This window comes from Tachysurus vachellii, chromosome 19 (assembly GCF_030014155.1).
Source record: "Tachysurus vachellii isolate PV-2020 chromosome 19, HZAU_Pvac_v1, whole genome shotgun sequence".
Taxonomy (NCBI): domain Eukaryota; kingdom Metazoa; phylum Chordata; class Actinopteri; order Siluriformes; family Bagridae; genus Tachysurus; species Tachysurus vachellii.
This window is the reverse complement of record NC_083478.1, coordinates 14,914,375-14,931,352: the sequence shown is the minus strand read 5'-3', so window position 1 is coordinate 14,931,352 and position 16,978 is coordinate 14,914,375. Positions and strand designations below refer to the sequence as shown.

At 38.0% G+C, this 16,978-nt stretch overlaps 2 protein-coding genes across 6 annotated transcripts in view; both read left to right on the top strand.

Annotated features, from left to right (window-relative positions):
- Positions 1 to 11,860, top strand: part of fam50a (family with sequence similarity 50 member A) — a 43,446-nt gene extending 31,586 nt beyond the window's left edge. Inside the window, exons 7-13 of the mRNA XM_060893494.1 lie at positions 1,324 to 1,385; positions 3,601 to 3,677; positions 4,337 to 4,391; positions 5,052 to 5,100; positions 6,866 to 6,936; positions 7,028 to 7,138; positions 11,081 to 11,860. Of these exons, the coding sequence (XP_060749477.1) occupies positions 1,324 to 1,385; positions 3,601 to 3,677; positions 4,337 to 4,391; positions 5,052 to 5,100; positions 6,866 to 6,936; positions 7,028 to 7,138; positions 11,081 to 11,089 (434 nt within the window). The 3' untranslated portion in view covers positions 11,090 to 11,860. The remainder of the gene's footprint in view (positions 1 to 1,323; positions 1,386 to 3,600; positions 3,678 to 4,336; positions 4,392 to 5,051; positions 5,101 to 6,865; positions 6,937 to 7,027; positions 7,139 to 11,080) is intronic.
- On the top strand, positions 11,822 to 16,529 carry si:ch211-207e14.4 (interleukin-17 receptor D). 5 transcript variants are annotated; one of them, XM_060893492.1, is made up of 13 exons: positions 11,822 to 11,956; positions 12,371 to 12,455; positions 13,043 to 13,201; positions 13,362 to 13,480; positions 13,638 to 13,761; positions 13,929 to 13,967; positions 14,170 to 14,318; positions 14,545 to 14,619; positions 14,887 to 14,953; positions 15,342 to 15,361; positions 15,446 to 15,488; positions 15,665 to 15,834; positions 15,956 to 16,529. In XM_060893492.1, exons 1-13 carry the CDS (start codon positions 11,846 to 11,848, stop codon positions 16,442 to 16,444), a joined length of 1,650 nt encoding a protein of 549 aa, XP_060749475.1. In that variant the 5' UTR covers positions 11,822 to 11,845; the 3' UTR covers positions 16,445 to 16,529. The 5 variants fall into 5 exon arrangements, with proteins under 5 accessions (XP_060749475.1, XP_060749473.1, XP_060749472.1 ...); XM_060893490.1 differs by having other exon boundaries at positions 13,076 to 13,201; positions 15,342 to 15,488; XM_060893489.1 differs by having other exon boundaries at positions 14,170 to 14,306; positions 15,342 to 15,488.
- The last annotated feature ends 449 nt before the right edge of the window (positions 16,530 to 16,978 follow it).

Here is a 16,978-nt window from a genome sequence, read left to right as displayed (position 1 = left end):
GTTCGCTAGTGCAAGGGACGTCTGGGATTTTTTCGTGTGCATGTGCGATATTGTAACATTGAGGACGAGCACTTCAAAAGAATTAAATCTATACTGTGTTCTCTGTGTAACAGTAAGGTGATCACTTAAAATAGTGGCGACACCACCTCCACGGCCAGTCTGACGAGGCTCATGCTTATAGGTATATCCTGATGGTGTAGACTCATTTAGAGCGATGTAATCATCTGGTTTAATCCAAGTTTCGGTAAGGCAGATTGCAGTAAGGCTATTTTCTGAGATTATTTCATTTACAATAAGTGCTTTTGGTGCAAGTGATCTAATGTTCAGAAGCCCAAACTTTAGGAACTGGTTTTGTTTGTTTCTTTGGCATTTTTCTGGTCTAATTACGGTAAGATTATTTCGAGAACGTTTCACATAATTACTTTTGAATCTCACTGCTCGGGGAACAGACACAGTTCCTATGGGGTGAGCTATTTGTGCATTTGTGTCAATGTGGTGGGGTGACGGAGTGCTGTTGAAATTTAAATTTAAAGCGTAGCTTACCAGTCAGAAGGTGTGCAGCGCTCTGGAGATGTGGTCCGAGAGGATCTCTGCTCCAACTCTGCTGGGGTGCAGGCCGTCGGTGCGGAACGGCCTAGGACGCTCCCAGAAAACATTCCAATTATCGACAAAGAGTAGATTCTGAGCCTGACACCATGACTGAAGCCATTCATTAAAAGCAAAAAGTCTACTGAACCTTTCAATTCCTCGCTGGTACGTCGGAAGTGGTCCGGACACGATGATCCTTGCCGTGGGCGCTGTGGTGTGAACCGTCTCCACCAGGGTCTTGAAGTCTCTCTTCAGGATCTCCGACTGCCTCAGGCTAGTGTCGTTTGAGCCGGCGTGAAGAACCACGGCTCCGGTGTTTCTGCTCATGACCCTAGGTACCTGTGCAGCGACATCAAGAACACGGGCACCAGGTAAGCAGTGCGTGCGAGCCTTACCTTTAGCCGCAGTAGCACGGACGTGGCGGACGATGGAGTCTCCGATGATCACAGTGTCGTGGGCCATCTTGTGAAGGGGGGCAAAGCGGTTCCGGGTGGGGATCTCGAAGACCGGCGGTGGTGGGGGGGAGAGGTTCTCGGACCGGCACGTGTCCTCCGCTGCTGTACCCAGGATCCGCGGTGCCCTGGTGCCGGAGTGAACTGCCCCTGGCCAGGCCACTTCCTGGGTGTGTTGGGCTTGGGCAGAGAAACACACGGAAATCTGAAGATACTGAAGCTAAAAAAAACTGAAATTATAAACTTGCTATAATAACATACATTAACCTTTTTTCCTTCTCAGGTGAAGAAATTGAAATCACTTTCAGTTATTGGGATGGATCTGGACACCGGAAAACAGTCAAGGTACCCATAATGAGTGCATGATAACATCAAAATATTATCCTATAAATCAATTTACTATCTTAAATCTATCAAAAGATTTTTTTTCTTTACTACACTAATATCAGAAAAAAAAGTTTCAGAATATCCTTTTTTTTTCGACGTTTCTCACAGCTCTTTTTGTGTCAACAAGCACAACTGCTGTGGTTTACATTTGATGTCTGGTTGTTAACTTACCAGTGGTTCCACCATACCCCCAACACCCACAATATTCCAAATTGTATTGATTTTTCATCTTTTTTCTGTTTAATAATAGCTTTTTCCCACCAATATTTAGTTCTCTGGCCTTCATGTGTTGTTTTATCCTGTTAAAAAACAAATGCATATTTATCTATTTCTCTCAAACCAAAGCTGAGTGTATAGCAAAAATGTTTTTTCTTTTCCCATATTTTAGAGGGTATTGTATGTTGGAATTATGTATTAAGTTTCTAATCAAGTGAAAAACAATAAATATACAATAAAATATATTTACATATATAGTATCTCACAGAATTGAGTACACCCCTCACATTTTTGTAAATAATCTTTTCATGTGACAACACTGAAGAAATGGCACTTTGCTACAACGTAGTGAGTGTACAGCTTGTATAACAGTGTAAATTTGCTGTCCCTTCAAAATAACTAAACACACAACCATTAATGTCTAAACTGCTAGACACAAAAGTGAGTACACCCCTAAGTGAAAATGTCCAAATTGGGCCAATTAGGCATTTTCTCTTCCTGGTGTTATGTGACTCATTAGTGTTACAAGGTCTCAGGTGTGAATGGGAAGCAAGTGTATTAAATTTGGTGTTATCTCTCTCACTCTCTCATACTGGTCACTGGAAGTTCAATGGCACCTCATGGCAAAGAACTCTCTGAGGATCTGAAAAAAGTTGAAATGTTGCTCTTAATAAAGATGGCGTAGGCTATAAGAGGATTGCCAAGACTCTCAAACTGAGCTGCAACACGGTGGCCAAGACCACAAGCGGTTTAACAGGACAGATTCCAATCAGAACAGGCCTCGCCATGAAAGTTGAGTCACCAAAGAAGTTGAGTGTCTGCGTCATACCTAGAAGTTGTGTTTGGAAAATAGACGTATGAATGCTGCCAGCATTGCTGCAGAGGTTAAAGGGGTGAGGGGGCCAGCCAGTCAGTGCTCAGACTATACGCCGCACACTGCATCAGATTGGTCTGCATGGCTATCGTCCCAGAAGGAAGCCTCTTCTAAAGATGATGCACAATAAAGCCCGGAAACAGTTTGCTGAAGACAAGCAAAGGACATGGATTACTGGAACCATGTCCTGTGGTCTGATGAGACCAAGATAAACTTATATGGTTCAGATGGTGTCAAGCTTGTGTGGCTGCAACCAGGTGAGGAGTACAAAGACAAGTGTGTCTTTTCTACAGTCAAGCATGGTGGTTTGAGTGTCATGGTCTGGGGCTGCATGAGTGCTGCCGGCACTGAGGAGCTACAGTTTATTGAGGGAACCATGAATGCCAGCATGTGCTGTGACATACTGAAGCATAGCATGATCCTTTCCCTTCGGAGACTGGGCCGCAGGGCAGTATTCGAACATGATAACGACCCCAAACACACCTTTAAGATGACCACTGCCTTGCTAAAGAAGCTGAGGGTAAAGTTGATGGACTGGCCAAGCATGTCTCCAGACCTAAACCCTATTAAGCATCTGTGGGGCATCCTGAAACAGAAGGTAAAGAAGCGCAAGGTCTCTAAACTCCACCAGCTCCATAATTTTGTTATGGAGGAGTGGAAGAGGACTCCAGTGGCAACCTGTGATGCTTTGGGAAAACTTCATGCCCAAGAGGGTTAAGGCAGTGCTGGAAAATAATGGTGGCCACACAAAATATTGACACTTTGTGCCCAATTTGGACATTTTCCCTTAGGGGTGTACTCACTTTTGTGGTCAGTGGTTTAGACATTATTGGCTGTGTGTTGAGTTATTTTGACGGGACAGGAAATTTACACTGTTATACAAGCTGCACACTTTACATTGTAGCAAAGTGTCATTTCTTCAGTGTTGTCCATGAAAAGATGTAATAAAATATTTACAAAAATGTGAGGGGTGTACTCACTTATGAGATACTGTATTTGTAGTTCTAAATGTATATTGGTACATAATTGTGATTTTAAATGGAACATTTGACTGTGTTTGAATCTTCATACATCTGTCTCTAGATGAAGAAGGGCAATACTATTCAGCAGTTTCTTCAAAGAGCCCTGGAGGTTCTGAGAAAAGACTTCAGTGAGTTGAGGCAAGAACACTTGTTGTCATCTGAAAAACTAGTTAAACAATTAAAGCTAAAAATAGTGTGTGCATGCTTAGTCTATGATACTGTTTTTTTCAGTGTTTATCTGCTTTCATTAAATGTTTTTTTATAACAGTGCATTTATTCAGTTTTAGGCTATATAAGTCTAGGCCATAAGGACATACCCACATAAGTTTAAAACTACTATTATAATAATGTGAAGTAATCATTAGTTATTTATTGTGAATTAGTTATTATTATTTGTGTGAAGTTTCTATTTTTTTGTGATGGATGTTCTTTTCTTGAACTGTTCTTTATATTCTCTTACGTGTGTGTGTATACACTTCAAACATACAAACACATTCTCTTTTGACATAATACTTATACATATGATGATAAAAGTATAAACCCATAATTTTTTAATTTATGTGGAAAAATATTTTTGGCCACTATGTTAAACAGTAATAATCCTTACCCTAGACATCTCAAAGCTGTAATTGTCACCAACATTGCAAGTACTAATGTTGGTCATTATCATTATTTATTTTTACACATACACTTTTGTTCTTATGTACGTGAACAAAGTATAAATTTAACACTACCATGTATATACGTTCTAATTGATTTTTTTTTTTTTTTGTGTGAATTTGTTTATATTTGTACAGGTCTGCTGGAGTGGAGCAGCTCATGTATATTAAGGAGGATTTAATCATTCCTCATGTAAGCACAGTCAAATACAAGAAGTATACACCCATCTGATCCCTAAGAAATTACCCCAATAACACTGATAAAATCAAAGTTTTCCAAAACTATGAGGAAAATAAAAATTGTATTTTATTTGTAAAATGCTAATAGAAATGGAAAACAAAATGTGACAGATTTGTGCTTAAGTTTCCAAGTTCAGGGTGATGCATGTTGCTTATAGGTTCCTGTTTGCACAATTGCATTTCACAGTATAGTTATAGAAGATAGATAAATTATTTCTAATTGCTCTATCCAAGATCATCCAGATGAGGTTCTGTTTTGCATTTGGTTTCTGTCAGGGTTAATGATATTTCCTTTTTTCCTGCCACCATCATCTTGCTCATTAGGGATATGTAAATGTAGCGTTTCTATCCAGAATTTATTTGCTCTTGTACAGCTGCTTTGTGAGAATGTCTCTTTTTATGTGTATTTTTATTTTATTACTGTTACCCATTATTACTCCGTTGTTTTTGAAGACATGTTGCAAATACAATGATTATTTCTATTGGTACATGTTAAACATGTGACATATTTTATATAATTTTTCTAGCCAAAGTGTCAAATTGATAAGTTCTGAAATATCATTGCATGTCAGTAAGTTTAGCTCTGAATCAAAAAGCTTGTTTTTCCCCCCAGCACCACAGCTTCTATGACTTTATTGTGACAAAAGCTAGAGGCAAAAGTGGTAAGCATATCTTTAATCTCTATAGAAATATATAGTCATGTGGAAAATTTAGGACACCCCATATATGCCTGTCGACTCTTATAAAAGGGAACCCTTATCTTCATTATAACAACATTGAAAGATTCAAGTAATATAATTAAACAAATAAACCCAAAGGAAGGTCTTTTTCTGTAAAATGTAATTTAAATATGAATCAAATTTCTTGTGAGGAAAAAGTAAGGACACCCCCACATTTATTTGTTATTATAATAGATAAAATTGCCTACTGGTGTATCACATCAGGTGTAAATTATTAAAACATTGCTACAGAGCATTTTGAAGAAGGCTTGCCTTATTTAAGCCTCAGATATTTGTTTTGGTTTCTCTTAATTGTTGAAGTGAGAGGTATCACCATGGTGAGATCCAAAGAGCTCTCTGAGGCCTTCTGAAAAAAGATTGTTGATGCTTATGAGTCTGGTAAGGGATCTCAAAAGAATTTGTAATCAGCCATTTCACCATCTGAAATTCATTTGCAAGTGGAGAACTGCCAACATGGCTATGTCAGGCCATCCGATCAAATTCACCACAAGGGCAGACTGCAAGATGCTTAAAGTCTCCAAAATCCCTAAAATATCATCACGGGTCTTGGTCTGGCTACATTTGATGTCCAAGTATCTACAATCAGAAAGAGACTGCACAACTTTAATTATCATGGGTGTTATGCAAGGAGGAAACCTTTGCTGTTTGAGAAAAACATGAGGGCAAAGCTGAAGTTTGCGAAAGAACACTGAAACAAAGGCCAAGACATCTGAATAATGTGCTTTGGACAGATGAGTATAAAATGTAATTATTTGAAGACCATAACAGAGGGCATGTTGGGTGAAAACCAAATACAGCATTTCAGTAAAAAGCTCACACCAACTGTGAAACATGAAGGTGGAAGTGTTATTGTTTGGGGATGCTTTGCTGCAGCAGGACCTGCACAGCATCGCATCACAAAGTTGCTTGAGGAACATGAGACCATATGTCAAAAAATTTTTTGAAAAAAAGGACTTGCTAAAAGGTGAAAAACTAGTCAAAGCCCAGATCTAAATCCTATTTAGATCCTGTGGTGTGATTTGAAATGGACAGTGCATGGAGGAAACCTCTCATACAGCATCATACAGCTTAAAGAATTCTGTATTAAAGAGTGGGGTGAAACGTTCTTCCAGTCGATGTCAGAAACTGGTAGATGGCTACAAGCAACGTATCATTGAGGTTATTTTAGCCAAAGGGGGAAATACTAGCTAGTAGGGCATAGGGTGTTCTAACTTTTTCCTCAGTTGAAATACTCATTTTATTGATTTCGTCTTTTTCAAGTGAAAAGTGATTTTTTGTTGATGTTGTTTACAAGCAATTGCATCACTTTCATCTACAGGTACAAATTAAAGCAAGATCATGTTGACATTTTTTAATAAAGAACTTAATATTTAATAGGGTGTCCTTTTTACACATGACTGTGTTTGTGTGTTTATATATATTTTCTGTGGCATCATTTTGATAAGCTTATGTCACAGTATTTATTTCCATCTAAATTTGCATTAATTAATCAGCTTGTATTGATTATGTAAGACTGTCTTTTCCATCATATTCCAAAGAATGTCAATTGGGTTAAGGTCTTGGCTCTGTGGTGGCCAGTCCAAATGTGAAAATGATGTCTCATATATGTGTAATGTGTATAGTTTAACATGCGTTAAACTTTGGCACTTTAATTGAATGATAAAAAAAAATTTGTGTCTTAACCCAGGACCGCTTTTCAGTTTTGATGTTCATGATGATATCCGATTGGTAAATGATGCTACGGTTGAGAAGGATGAGGTAAAAACACGGTCTGGCCTAAAGAATTAAAAAAAAATAATTCCTCATTTGGGAAGAACAGTTGACATAATCTGTTTGTGTATGTGTTTAGTCTCATGCAGGAAAAGTGGTTCTGAGGAGCTGGTATGAAAAAAACAAACACATATTTCCTGCTAGCCGCTGGGAGCCTTATGATCCTGAAAAAAAATGGGACAAATACACTGTAAGTTTTACGCTTGTTGCAGGTATTAAAAGTAACACCCTGCTATTTTGCAAGTTCTCCCACTTGGAAATCATGGAGGGGTCTGAAATTGTCATCTTAGGTGCATGTCCACTGTGAGATACATAATCTAAAAAAAAGAAAAATCCAGAAATCACAATATATGATTTTTTAACTATTTATTTGTATGATACAGCTGCAAATAAGTATTTGAACACCTGTCTATCAGCTAGAATTCTGACCCTCAAAGACCTGTTAGTCTGCCTTTAAAATGTCCACCTCCACTACATTTATTTTCCTAAATTAGATGCACCTGTTTGAGGTCGTTAGCTGCATAAAGACACCTGTCCACCCCATACAATCAGTAAGAATCCAACTACTAACATGGCCAAGACCAAAGAGCTGTCCAAAGACACTAGAGACAAAATTGTACACCTCCACAAGGCTGGAAAGGGCTACGGGGAAATTGCCAAGCAGCTTGGTGACAAAAGCAAAAGCTTGGTGTTGGAGCAATCATTAGAAAATGGAAGAAGCTAAACATGACTGTCAATCTCCCTCGGACTGGGGCTCCATGCAAGATCTCACCTCGTGGGGTCTCAATGATCCTAAGAAAGGTGAGAAATCAGCCCAGAATTACACGGGAGGAGCTGGTCAATGACCTGAAAAGAGCTGGGACCACCGTTTCCAAGGTTACTGTTGGTAATACACTAAGACGTCATGGTTTGAAATCATGCATGGCACGGAAGGTTCCCCTGCTTAAACCAGCACATGTCCAGGCCCGTCCTAAGTTTGCCAGTGACCATTTGGATGATCCAGAGGAGTCATGGGAGAAAGTCATGTGGTCAGATGAGACCAAAATAGAACTTTTTGGTCATAATTCCACTAAACGTGTTTGGAGGAAGAAGAATGATGAGTACCATCCCAAGAACACAATCCCTACTGTGAAGCATGGGGGTGGTAGCATCATGCTTTGGGGGTGTTTTTCTGCACATGGGACAGGGTGACTGCACTGTATTAAGGAGAGGATGACCGGGGCCATGCGAGATTTTGGGGAACAACCTCCTGCCCTCAGTTAGAGCATTGAAGATGGGTCGAGGCTGGGTCTTCCAACATGACAATGACCCGAAGCACACAGCCAGGATAACCAAGGAGTGGCTCTGTAAGAAGCATATCAAGGTTCTGGCATGGCCTAGCCAGTCTCCAGACCTAAACCCAATAGAGAATCTTTGGAGGGAGCTCAAACTCCGTGTTTCTCAGCGACAGGCTAGAAATCTGACTGATCTAGAGAAGATCTGTGTGGAGGAGTGGGGCAAAATCCCCCCCTATAGTGTGTGCAAACCTGGTGAAAAACTACAGGAAACGTTTGACCTCTGTAATTGCAAACAAAGGCTACTGTACCAAATATTAACATTAATTTTCTCAGGTGTTCAAATACATATTTGCAGCTGTATCATACAAATAAATAGTTAAAAAATCATACATTGTGATTTCTGGATTTTTTTTTTTTGTCTCTCACCCACTATGACAATTTCAGACCCCTCCATGATTTCTAAGTGGGAGAACTTGCAAAATAGCAGGGTGTTCAAATACTTATTTTCCTCACTGTATATATATGTGTACACACACACACAGAGTTAGGTCCATATATACAGTCGTATGCAATTTTCATTTATAAATATTTGGGTGTTTGGATCAGCAATTTCATTTTGATCTATCAAATAACTGAAGGACACAGTAATATTTCGGTAGTGAAATGAGGTTTATTGGATTAGCAGACAATGTGCAATATGCATCAAAACGAAATTAGATAGATGTAAATTTGGGCACCCTTGCCATTTTGTTGATTTGAATACCTGTAACTACTTAGCACTGATTAATTGGAACACACAATTGGTGTGAACTTTGAAGCCTTGAATTTCATAGACAGGTGCATCCAATCATGAGAAAAGGTATTTAAGGTGGCCAATTGCAAGTTGTTCTCTTTGACTCTCCTCTGAAGAGTGGCAACATGGAGGCCTCAAAACAACTCAGATAACCTGAAAACAAAGATTGTTCAACATTATGGTACAGGGGAAGGCTACAAAAAGTTATCGCAGAGATATAAGCTGTCAGTGTCCACTGTGAGGAACATAGTGAGGAAAGGGAAGACCACAGGCACAGTTCTTGTTAAGGCCAGAAGTGGCAGGCCACGTAAAATATTGGAGAGGCAAAGGATGGTGAGAACGGTCAAAAATAACCCACAGACCACCTCGAAAGACCTACAACATCAACTTGCTGCAGATGGTGTCACTGTGCATCGTTCAACAATTCAGCGCACTTTGCACAAGGTGAAGCTGTACGGGAGAGTGATGCGAAAGAAGCCTGCACACACACACCACAAACGGAGTCGCTTGAGGTATGCAAACACACAAGCCAGCTTCATTTTGGAATAAGGTGCTATGGAGTGATGAAACAAAGATTGAGTTATTTGGTCATAACAAGGGGCGTTATGCATGGCGGCAAAAGAACACAGCATTCCAAGAAAAACACTTGCCGGTACACAGTAAAATTTGGTGGAGGTTCCATCATGCTGTGGGCCTGTGTGGCCAGTGCCGGTACTGGGAATCTGGTTAGAGTTGAGGGTCGCATGGATTCCACTTAATATTAGCAGATTCTTGAGAATAATGTTGAGGAATCAGTCACAAAGTTGCACCAGGGCTGGATATTTCAACAAGACAACGACCCAAAACACGGCTCAAAATCTACTCGGGTATTTATGCAGAGGAACAAGTACAATGTTCTGGAATGGCCATCCCAGTCCCCAGACCTGAATATCATTGAACATCTGTGGGGTGATTTGAAGTGGGCTGTCCATGCTCGGCATCCATCAAACCTAACTGAACTAAAGATGTTTTGTAAGGAGGAATGGTCCAAAATACATTCATCCAGGGACTCATTACAGGCTATAGGAAGCGTCTAGAGGCTGTTATTTCTGCTAAAGGAGGCTCTACTAAATATTGATGGGATTTTTCTATTGGGGTGCCCAAATTTATGCACCTGTCTAATTATGTTGGCTTTGTAGAAGCCAACATTGTTTTCCTATTTAAGCTTAGACAAAAATTTATCAAGAGTAACTCCTCCTAGGGCTTTCGAGCCACATGAACCAAATTCGATATGTTGTAGACCCTGGTCTGAAGTTTGTTGCTGTGACTTTTCTAATCAATCTGAGTACCGATACTTCAGGTACCGGGTCTCATGGTGGCATTTTTTCCCATAGACTCCCATTATAAACCTATTGGAGGTTTATAACTCAGCAAGCTTTCAAACTATCTACAACAAACCCGGCCAGCTCCTTTAGGGTGATACTCTGAACAAACTTTTAAATTGGTGTATCGACTAGCCTTTCGGGTTGTCTCGCAGTCCTGCCTCCAGTATATGCAAAATCAAAAAAGTTTTTACAACATGGACATGTGACATATCAAAAGCCCAAGGAGGGGAATTGCGTCAAAGGTTTTCGGATGACATTACATGCTCGTCTCCACTTGCCTCCAAATGTTTTGGCACCCTAGCGCTCCACTAGATTTCACAAGCTTTATGTCCACTTGCCTCCAAAAGTAACACTGACCCTTATGTCCACTTGCCTCCAAAAAGCACCAGCCTTTCTGAATACTTGCCTCGTCAAAGCCAACATAAAGTTTGTTGCGACGAACTTTATAAATCTAGTTTTGTTTTGATGCATATGTGAATAAAACAGGTTGCAGTTCCTAAAATTTGTACTTGATTTTTTTGTTCAGTCCCTTGAATTACAGATGAAAGTTTGCTATTCAAATTAAACTTGATTGTTTCATATTAACTTTATTCTGGTGGCATACAGGGACAGAAATATGACCTTGTCCAAATATATATGAACTTAACTGTGTGTATAGATGTATTTATTTTTTATCTTCCTTTTTTTCCCCCTTTTAGATCCGATGACGTGGCTCTTTGCATCCATGTTGTGTTCAGATTTTATGATTTCTTTTTAAAAGGATATCATTCATTCAACACGTGATTCTACATCTGTAATACTTATGAAATGTCCCTCTATATAGTCAAAATTTTTCATACACAGTGAATAAACATAAATTTTATGACAAATAGGTCTCAATATGGGAGTACAGTTTAGAAATATCCTTTAGGCATAAATGGGGTGTCTTAAATAAGAGAGAAAATTTACTTTTTTTTGGTGTTATAATTTTTCAGCGTATCTTTTCAGGTTAGTCTTGTAGTACCTACATGCATTCTTGTATTTGCACATCTTGTGAATTATGTTTTCTCGGACACAGAATATAAATGTAATTTTGCTCTATTGTAAGATTTATTAATGTGCCAGCATATCAGCCAGCGAATAAAGTTGTATTAAATTTTTGAAAAGACATTTGCTTTACTCATGTTTGTAGAGTTGTGTTCCAGGCCAGCATAAATGTATATTTAGCTAAACAACAGAGCACATGTTCAACAAGACTTGCTTGTATAACAAGAAATACCAGGACTGCCTTTTGCCTGAAGCTACCACTCCTCCAAACCCTGTTGTGTTCTGGAAGAACTCTCATTGACATTCTTTCTCTTTTATTTTTCTACTGCCACATTTCTGTACTTCTCAAACGTGTCTCACTCAGTCTTTTTATTTTTTTCTTCTGAAACAAGTCTTAAACAATCTGTCTTAAACGATCAAGGAAATTACGGAATAAAATGTGGCGAGACAAACTGTCTCTGTTGTTGTCGATTATAGTGTTTGTGATAGACAAAGGGTTCCAGACATCTTTCAGACCTCATTCCTGTACACTGCAATGTGTTTGCCAGGTAAGCTACCTGTTTAAAATAAGTTGGAAGGTTGTGTTTTAATCTGTGCATTTCTTAGCACGTAATTATGTAACAACATTTATCAAAATCAAATTTTGTTACCTGTTTTTAGTGTAGATATTTTAGTTTTTTACTTTTGTATGTCCACATTTTGTGTGTCTGTAAATCTCACAACGATCTGTTAAGTGATAGCTGGCAAATAGCGAATACATCTAGGGTATCTTGTATCAATTTCTGACCTCTTCTAAAACATGACGGTGGCACACTTTAGTGATTTATGGTTTTGTAGGTTTACATTAATATTTAAAATGAAATGTTCTACAAAATTATTTTGACTGCTTGCGGCTTGGACTACTGATAACAGACTTTTTATTATAAGATTCACATTTGTCATATTTTTATTACTTTGATCAGGGTTCGCCAGGATGTGAGTATTGCAGGATTAGTAAAGATGATGTTGAAACTACACTTGGATTCACCTCTGCTGGTCTCTTTGCAGGTAGCATGAACATTCCTGAAACACACTTTTTTGAAATGTGTAAAGGCCAACATTATTCTATAAGGAGAAATTAAGGAGCAGTGAGATTTATATTGTGCATCACAGGCATAATGATATCTTTGATGTAGTAGAAAGATAACTTGAAATAACTAATCCTATCTGGGGTTTTGGACAGGCCAAACAATGGAGACAATACAAAAATTTGGGGTTGTAAAAGTATAGGGCACTTACAACATTTGGTGTAGAGTACTATTAAGGTACAGGGGTAGCAGTTTGAAAAGTACCTTTAAAGAACTGGAAAAGTACAAAAATTTAAAAAGATAGAATTTGGATAGAAGTATGGAAAATAGTGTATTTTTTATTTTTTTATCATGCACGATGCAAATAAAGAACTTTTAGAAAGAGCAGGCAATGTGAACATCAACAGTGTGAAAATTCAAAGGCAAGTGTGTATGGGAGGTCTATGTTCTGTATGCAGTGAGGCTAATGAATGCTCATGGGACATCCTGTTCCTTTACATGATATTAGATATACAGCTGGTCTCTTACATATTTTCCTGTAGTGCTGACACACTGCTTTTGGGCCAGGTTGTATACCATGGCTGTGTCATTCTTTTTTAGGTCTGCAGAGTCCTGAGGTCTGCCAGCACTTTGTACATGCGCCAAGGAATGTCACTATTGAGTTTGTGGAAAGTCAAAATCCTAAATATGAGACTGTTGTTGTGTCTTGGAGGCCTAGCCAATACGGTAATAAGTAAACAGCAGCTTGTCTTTAAATTGGCACTGTTTAATTGTTTGTGTATTAAATGTTTCTGTTCATGACTAACAAGTATCAAGTGAAATTATAGCATTTTTTAAATGTATTTTTCTGTTCCTGAAATGGCCTTTTTTTGTGAATGTGCTGCAGGTATTGCTTTTTTGCGTGGTTTCCTAGTTTCCCTCCAGACTTTAGGAGGCACTCAGAGCACATGCCAACTCTTGCTTCTTCAAAATAATATGTCATTCTCAGCTGTGCATGCTCAAAGGGTACAGCAATATCTGCACTTCCTGGACCAAATTAACTAATAAAATAGATTTGTCTAACAAAACTTTCAGATGTATCCTTGATAACTTGAATAAAAGAAAGAATAAACTATTTACTGTTTGTACATATTTTTGTTAAGTACTTTATGTATTTTTGCAGGTGTATTACTCAGATTTTTTCACAGATCTCTCCCTTGGTACCCAGTATGCAGTGACTGTGATGGCACTTCCAGTTCCTGAGATCTGGGAGAAATTTTATCATAGCAAATTGTTCTTCACTCGCTGTAAGGGTCCTTGCACCTAGTTATTTAACATCTGTTTAAACATCAGCTCTTCAACATTGAAGTCTCCTAGGATTAACAAAAACTAACATTGGCACATATATTAAAATTTTTTTTTTTTTAAACTGGTCACAATAAATAATGGACAGTTTTGCGTTGCCTCTCTACAGCATGTCCTGAGAAAAATGGCCTGGAGCACTGCAAGACAGGTAATTAAGTATATGATTTAGTAATGCTTCTAAATATTGTAGATAAGTCAGTACTATTTGGTTATTATTTGTTTTGTTCTTTGTAAAACATTTCTTGTTATCGAGATGTTTTTGAGAAGTCTAATGCATAATTAATGTATTGTACAGAAAATAAAGAAATTATTTTATTTAATTTTATTTTTTTGTATTTTTTTCTTTAAAGACTGGTATCCCAGATATATTGAAGTCCACCAGGAAAACAAGGATATTGTAGTGACTTTTAACTTGGCACCTAAGAAGTTGGGAATCTCTCGTTATTTTTCATCATGCTTTGGAAGGGACTCACGCAGCATATTTACAGTTATTCAACCAGTAATTATTTTAATGCCACATCTTGCTGTACATTCTTGAGGAAAACCCCAAAAACATGCTAAATAAATATAACCTAGTTTATTTTGTAATTAAAGGCAAAATGACTAATACATAAATGCTATACTATATTTAAATGAAACTACTGTAATTAGTTAAATAAGTTATATATAGCATTTATCCAGCTGTTCTGTTTTAATGAAGAGTTTTGTTATGGTTCACCTTATAGGACTTTAGTGTAAATAGCACTCATCATACATACCGTTTGCAGAATCTTCACACAGAAACCAATTATACCTGTGAGGTGAGTTGTAAGCAAAATCAATGAAAGTCAAACACTAATATTCCTAAAGAACAGATTTATATTTTTCTCACTGGTCAGCTATAACTGACTTTTTTTTGTAACTGATGTATTACAATATATTAGAAGTCTGTTGTAACAATGGCAGTAAAATAATTCTTGGAATACTTTTCAGAGGAATATTCTCAGCCTAATTTTGCCTAATCTTTTTCTTCTTTACTTGAATTGTATAGTAGTTATGTTTTATCTATAATTACATTTTTTGTTTAGATTGCAGCAGATATTGTGGATGCTGTAAGGAAGCCTTTCTTTGTTCAGGTGCAGCACACTGTGAAAGGTACAGACACTCATTGGCCACTTTGGTGCTGAAACTGGATTTTATTTTTCTTAATTCCAGATCATCAGTTTCTAAAAAAAAATCAAACCAAACTGCCTCATACCAACAACCGTGCCATGGTCACTGAGCTCACATTTGAATGTTTGATGTGAGCTCTTGCTTTTAAATTCTGCATGATTTTATGAATCGTACTACTGACACATGATTGACTAATTGGACAATTGCATAAATGAGGAGAATTATCAATGTTTCTTAAGTAGTACCCATTCAGTATATTGTTGCTTTTCATCAATTGACATTAGTTGCAATTTGCCCTTTCTCTGATGCACTGTAAGTGAAAATATAAGTGACTGTACTGCAGAAAGATATTGAATGTCATTGTTTCCAGATCCTTCAGCCTTGAACAAGGCAAGTGTCTCTTTAGCAGTACTCTTCTCTGTGGGTATTCTACTAGCAGTCTTCTTAGCAGTCATCTTTACTATTCACTGGCAGAAAAAACAAAAGCAAAAGGCAGCAAAAACTGACACACCATCAGGTGACCAAATAAAGTGTCTTTTTGTTTGTTTGTTTGTTTCCGTGAATGTAATTAAATTCCAAGTACTACATAGTTACTCATACTTTATTTAGTAGTACTATGTATATAAAATTACTGTTATTTGTTGTGCATAATCCAATAGATCCTCTAACCTACTCAGTATTTTTTTTTCTCAGACATAACTGAGGAATATTATGATGATTATACAGAGCATCAGTTTTTACCAGTAGAAAACAGGACCAGACCACCTCGACTCCTTATTTGCTACTCCAGTAGTGATGGTTCTGCCCATATAAGAGTTGTCTTACAATTGGCAACGTTTGTGCAAAAGCATATGGCTACTGAGGTAAAACAGTTAAAATATCTTTAACATTTGAAACATTAATACATATTAGAATGCATGATCAGTGTTTTATATGTTATGTATATATGTTTGCATGATGAAGTGATGGTAAATTACCTGTCAGGTACATTTAGATCTGTGGGATGCCTTACGTATGACAGAGGAGGGAGATTTTGGGTGGTATTGCAGGAAGATGAAGGAGAGCGACTTTGTGCTCGTCATCTGCTCTAATGGTCTCAACCAGAGACAGCATAACCAGAGAGAAGAAGTGGAGGAAAGGACAAATACCTCCTCTCTAGCTATTATAGCCATGATTGGAGAAGAGTTATTCCGTGCCAAATCTCTGAGTGAGGACATCTCCAAATACATAACTGCAACTTTTGAGTATTCAAAGTCTTCAGACATCCCCACCATGTTAAGTTTGGCCTCTCATTATACTCTTCCAGAGGACTTGCCACTGCTCTTCTCCCATCTTCATGGAGTGTCCTTGCAGAAGCCAGGAGCTTATCTTCAAATAGAAAACATCTCAGAAAATGGCTACTCTAAGCTCCCAGCTGGTGCAGCATTATTATTAGCTATTCAAGATGCAAGCATAGTTTTTTCTGGTTTGTAGCCAACTGGGAAAAGAATTGAAGATCCTGGACATAACAAAATAGCAGGAGATACACACATGGACAAAATTGTTGGTAGCCTTTGGTCAATGAAAGAAAAACTCACAATGGTCACAGAAAAAACTTTAATCTGACAAAAGTAATAATAAATAAAAATTCTATGAATGTTAACCAATGAAAGTAAGACATTGCTTTTCAACCATGCTTCAACAGAATTATTTAAAAAAAACTAAACTCATGGAACAGGCCTAGACAAAAATGATGGTACCCCTAACTTAATATTTTGTTGCACAACCTTTTGAGGCAATCACTGCAATCAGACAATTCCTGTAACTGTCAATGAGACTTCTGCACCTCTCAGCAGGTATTTTGGCCCACTCCTCATGAGCAAACTGCTCCAGTTGTTTCCGTTTTGAAGGGTGTCTTTCCAGACAGAATGTTTCAGCTCCTTCCAAAGATGCTCAATAGGATTGAGGTCAGGGCTCATAGAAGGACACTTTAGAATAGTCCAATGTTTTCCTCTTAGCCATTCTTGG

Bases quoted from the DNA above. Each gene is read 5' to 3' on its own strand.
- si:ch211-207e14.4 (XM_060893488.1), top strand. From the start codon at position 11,846: ATGTGGCGAGACAAACTGTCTCTGTTGTTGTCGATTATAGTGTTTGTG. The intron at 13,481-13,637 runs GTACAGCAATAT...GTATTTTTGCAG, and splicing joins CAGCTGTGCATGCTCAAAGG to GTGTATTACTCAGATTTTTT. The intron at 14,954-15,341 runs GTACAGACACTC...CATTGTTTCCAG, and splicing joins GGTGCAGCACACTGTGAAAG to ATCCTTCAGCCTTGAACAAG.